Here is a 5,216-nt window from a genome sequence, read left to right on the forward strand (position 1 = left end):
AAGGTATAACATTATGGAATTATAAAATTATGAGCAGTGAAGTGAAAACACTGATTATATCTTCATCATGGCACCTGTTAGTGTGTGGGATATTATCAGGCAGCAAGTGAACATTTTGTCTTAAAATCTGATGTGTTAGAAGCAGGAATAATGGGCAAGCGTAAGGATTTGAGCAAGTATGACAAGGGACAAATTGTGTGTTCTAGACGACTGGGTAGGAGCGTCTCCAAAACTGCAGCTCTTGTGGGATGTTCATGGTCTGCAGTGGTCAGTATCTATCAAAAGTGGTCCAAGGAAGGAACAGTGGTGAACCAGCGACAGGGTGGCCAAGGCTCATTGATGCTCATGTGGTCCGATCCAACAGACGAGCTCCTGTAGCTCAAATTGTTGAAGAGTTTAATGCTGTTAATACTCGACAGGTCATGTCTGTTTGGGCAGGAAAAGGGGGACCGACATAATATTAGGCTGGTGGTCATAATGTTATGCCTGATCGGTGTATGTGCCCATTGTCTAGTTGGCATTTAAATGCCTTGCTCATGCGCTTGTCCATTGGATATTACAGTTGCATTGTATTTGTGTGTACTTGTGTGTCCTACTTCTTTCCTGCACAGTGCTTAAATGTCTTCAAGGTGAGTAAGATGAACAAAATTCATAATCAGCTTATATATTACTTGCCATGAAGACCTTGGGAAAAAGTAAACATAGCTTATAATGTCAAAGTCAATGATGTAATACCACATAAATCTTGAACAGCTCTTAATCCAAGGTAACAGTGGGCCTTGATTTCAGCATCAACTTTAACTACAGAAACCCTTCAAGACAAGAGTTGTGAATAGAACCATGAAGACATTTTTATTAAGCTTTAATGCTTTAATTTATTTAGCTTTTTTATCTCTAAAACCAGATATTTAGACAAGTATATAGTAAGCTTTTTTTTTTAAATCCTTGAGGTAAATGCCATCATTCGCAGAGATCCAGTAGCAGAAAATACACCACACTGAATCTCTCATTTTATATAATTCTGTTTTTATTCATTTCAAAATGCTAGTTTAACATGTTTGATTAACAGTGCAGCTCAATTAAAACATGGAAAAGGTTCACTCATTTGCAGTGTGCATTTTATTTTTATGTTGCCTTGATTACATGCCTCTACAATCACGACAAAGCTAGTAACATTAGGAGTCCAACATTAAAAGTGCTAAGATATTAACATTTCCTTTTGCCATATTAAAAAAACAAAATATATGCACATCTATGCTGGACTTAGTAAATTATAGAAACGGCATGGACGTGGCTCGTCCTTTTTTCTCAACTGTCTTTAGTTGAACCAATTGGGAGGTATAACCATACAAAAGGGTGAAAAGACGTTACTTCTGCAAGTCGCTGTGGTCACTTGATTCTCTGGGCTGAAGTCTTCGTCTTGGTGGTCGATGTAGGGGTGCCCAGTAGGTCTTGTTACAGTGAATAAGTTGGCTCGTGTCTTTATGCTGGGGACACAGAGCTGGATGAGACGGATGAAGCCTCGGTCTTGGAGGCAGTGGTTGAGGCACCCTCCTCTTCCTCGAAGGGGTTCTTGCCACAGCATAGGGTGGTAATCATGCAGTGGCGGAACTGCTTGTTCATGCAGACATAAATAATAGGGTTGAAGCATGAGGAGCTTTTGGCAAAGAAAGCTGGGATGGTCATGAAGATAGGCCCAAACTCGCTGCCCTGATGCGTGAAGATATACCAAGACACACTAGCATAGGGCAACCAGGCCACCAAGTAGCCAATGAACATGATGATGACCATGCGTGTGACCTCACGTTCAGCTCTCTGGGTGGTTTCAGACTCCTGCTGGGCAGCTGCCGCCTCCTTGACAGTGCAGACCAGACGGCCATAGCAGAAGGTGATGATGATTAGTGGGATAAAGAAGTGGACCGTGAACATGTAAATGACAAAGGACTCATTGTTGAACCCCTCAGCACGAGTGTAGTAGTCAATTCCGCATGAGCACTGCATGCCCTCGGGGATATAACGAGACCAGCCGACCAAGGGGGGTACAGTACAGGCCAGCGCCATGACCCAGGTGAATGCTACTCCCATGATGGCATGGTTCTCCCCAAATCTGAAGTTGCTCATGGGTTTGCAAACAACTACCCATCTCTCAATGGAGAGCACGACCAAGCACCAAAGTGAGTTGATACCGCCAAAAGTTGCAAAGAATCCTTCCAGGTTGCAGCCAAGGCGCCCGAAGACGAAGTAGCCATGCATAGATGTGTATATCGTGGTCGTGAAGCCTCCAAATACCATTAACAAGTCAGCAACAGCCAAGTTCAAGAGGATGTAGTTTAGGGGAGTGCGCAGCTTCTTGTGCTCAATGGTGACGTACAGCGTAAGGAAGTTGACTGGAAAGCCGATAATAATGAGGAAGAACATGTAGGCTCCCAGCATGGCGAATGCCCATGGTGCCACTAGGTAGTACTGAGGATATTCATATGGATTTCTCACAACACCAGTGGCATTGGACATGGGCACGTAGAAAAACGGCCCCTCTGTTCCATTCATGGCTGTAGTTGAGTGGTGTAGTTCCCCCTCTGCACTGGACTTTGGCTATGTCTGATGGATGGTGATGGAATGAGTCAGGTCTGTGCTACCCTGGGTGTATTCTGTTTGCTTTATATTGCACCTGGGATTACCAGTGATTTCCACAATGTCAGCATAACCCGATTTAGGCCATAGATAATTAAATAATCCACTGCTGCACTGCATTTCTGGTACCTCATCAAGTTATTAAGGTTACCTGTCCAACTTCAACAGATACCCACATCTGCTGACTGGTTAAGTCCAAGAATAATTATTACTAATAATTTTCCACAATATATCATTTGCTTTATTCTCTATGCCAAATAAACAAAATGAAAATTAGATAATATATCATATCATATCATATCATATCATATCATATCATATCATATCATATATCATATCCAAATTAAGATACCAAAAGTATCAGATTAACAACGGATTGTAAATAATAAAATCATAAAATTCCCTAGCAGGAAATACATTTATTTAAAAAAAAATACTTTTTATAAGTTACTTATTTTCTAACTTGGTTTTGTATCTAGCGTGATCATTAAGTTGGCAGTTCTATATCACAAACTACCAGATACATTCGGTCTGAGAGTCTGAGATCAGTAGTCCCTATAGTCCTCACAGATTAGAGGAAAGAGAGTCAAAATACTAATTCTCAAACAACTTACACATGATATTACATGATCTATTAACTCCCTGGCTAATTTTTTACCTTTTTTTTTTATTTTATAAATATATACATCTGGGCAATACACTGCAACGAGAAATGCTGGGTAGTATGTGGACTTTTGTTCAAATAAACACACCCACCTAAGCTCATTAAATTAAATCCCACTTGAAAGGTGAACTGTCGTCCTCCAACCAACAAAATATATTTGAAACACATTTCCTTTGCAGTTTGGATGCTATTTAAAGCATGAATGCTCTCAGACAACCCCTTAGATGTACAGAAAAAGGAGCTGAACTGTGGTTTTGGAAGAGAGTGCACTTGGCTTAGCACTCTTCCAGTGGTGCGTTGCATGGAGAGGATTTAAAGATTAGAAGAATTTTTGCACACTTAAGGGCATTAAGCAGCTTCCCAGGATGTCTCACATTCACCCTTCAGGATCTACACAGGCCTATAGTTCCAGAAGAGATATTTTGAAAAGAGTGATTTCTGCTTTGAACTGAACAAAGTTTAGCAGATAAATTAGATATTTTCCACTAATTATCATGCATTAAACCAACCAGTGTAAACCTCAATCTGATCTTAATAAAATGAGGGAGAAACAAAGAGAGTAGCACCATATGGTATAGGCAAGTCACACATTTTACTGTAATATTCCAGATATGTAAAGTTTTTAGTAACATTTTTGTAAGCTAAAGTATAAATGCCATTTAAAATTTTGTAAAATACATTGAAAGTAAAATGGTTACAAAAATTGCAAAATTATGCAACCTGAATTATCTCAGTTAATGAAGTACATACACTTAGTTTATCTTATTTATGTCGCATACTACCACTAGTGGCCACTAGTCAGCTCATTTGCAATAACTATTACAACAAAAGAAAAGATAATAATTGTGAAAAAATTAAAAATAGTGGCTCAAAACAAGTTGCAGAACTCAACATGTAGGTTCTATTAAAAATCATATTTACATGCATGTTCACGTAGTATTCATTATACCTTTGTATGTATACGGCGTGAAAAAGAAAGTATTCCCTCTATGTTTTTACTAATCAGGGGTAAATCAAAATTATCTGGTCCTTAGCAGTTCTTAAAATGAGGAAAATATAGCCTCAACAAAGCTTGACATATTACAATTTGTTCTTATTTATTTTAGAAAAATAATGGAAAGGCAATTTTTGAAAAGCTAAGTACACCTCTACTGCTTTCATGCAGTTAAGCAGGCTAAGTGCCAGCCAGGCGTCAGGACGTCAGGTGTTCTGCCATTTCTTTCTTGTTCTGTCTATCTGTGTCATTTCTTACCGTCTCCACTAGATGTCACCATCGTGTTCCAATGTCCCGTATTTGTTCCCAGTGCTTTCACCTGTATCCTATTAGCTCTGTGTGTTTTGATTTTGCCCTTCTCTGTCTGTTCCCTGCTTGGATTTTGTTTTTGTCTAGCCCACGGTGTGAATTCCTCTAGTGATTCTAATGGAAACATAAACTCAAGCTGCCCCTTGAGTCCTTCTCTTGTGCCACACAGTAACAGTTGACATCACCCACGCAGTCAACCCTGGCTCAAACCCCGGTCATGGCACCAGATACTGCTACTTAATTTCCCTTGATAAACTTATCATCAGCTGTGACTACCTTTTTAAAAGCACAAGTTTTAGCAGCTTGCTGGTCTGGAGCAGTTAGATGTGTGGCAAAAAACCCCAAAAGAAAGTAAAGACCTCAATTGCTAAACTTTTTCATTTTCAAACAATTCATGTCCATAATTTTACAGTGAGGAAAATTATTCACAAGTGGAAAACATTTAAAACAGTTCCCAGGAGGGGACTTTCCAGCAAATTCCCCTCAATGGTCAGTGCATGCAATAGTCAGAGCAATTGCAAAAAAGTCCAGAGTAACTTAGACTCTACACACCTCAGTTATACGTAAAATGTGAAAGTTCATGACAGTACAATTACAACAAGACTAAACAAGTAGGGT

The 5,216-nt window shown here is 39.5% G+C and overlaps 1 protein-coding gene across 1 annotated transcript; it reads right to left on the bottom strand.

Annotated features, from left to right (window-relative positions):
• Positions 1-1,101: 1,101 nt before the first annotated feature.
• LOC310732829 (rhodopsin) lies at positions 1,102-2,645 on the bottom strand. The gene has a single exon (XM_083553513.1). The coding sequence runs from the start codon at positions 2,545-2,547 to the stop codon at positions 1,483-1,485; it is 1,065 nt and encodes a 354-aa protein (XP_083409639.1). The 5' UTR covers positions 2,548-2,645; the 3' UTR covers positions 1,102-1,482.
• Positions 2,646-5,216: the final 2,571 nt, after the last annotated feature.

Source organism: Silurus aristotelis (genome assembly GCF_946808225.1).
Source record: "Silurus aristotelis genome assembly, chromosome: 11".
Taxonomy (NCBI): Eukaryota; Metazoa; Chordata; class Actinopteri; order Siluriformes; family Siluridae; genus Silurus; species Silurus aristotelis.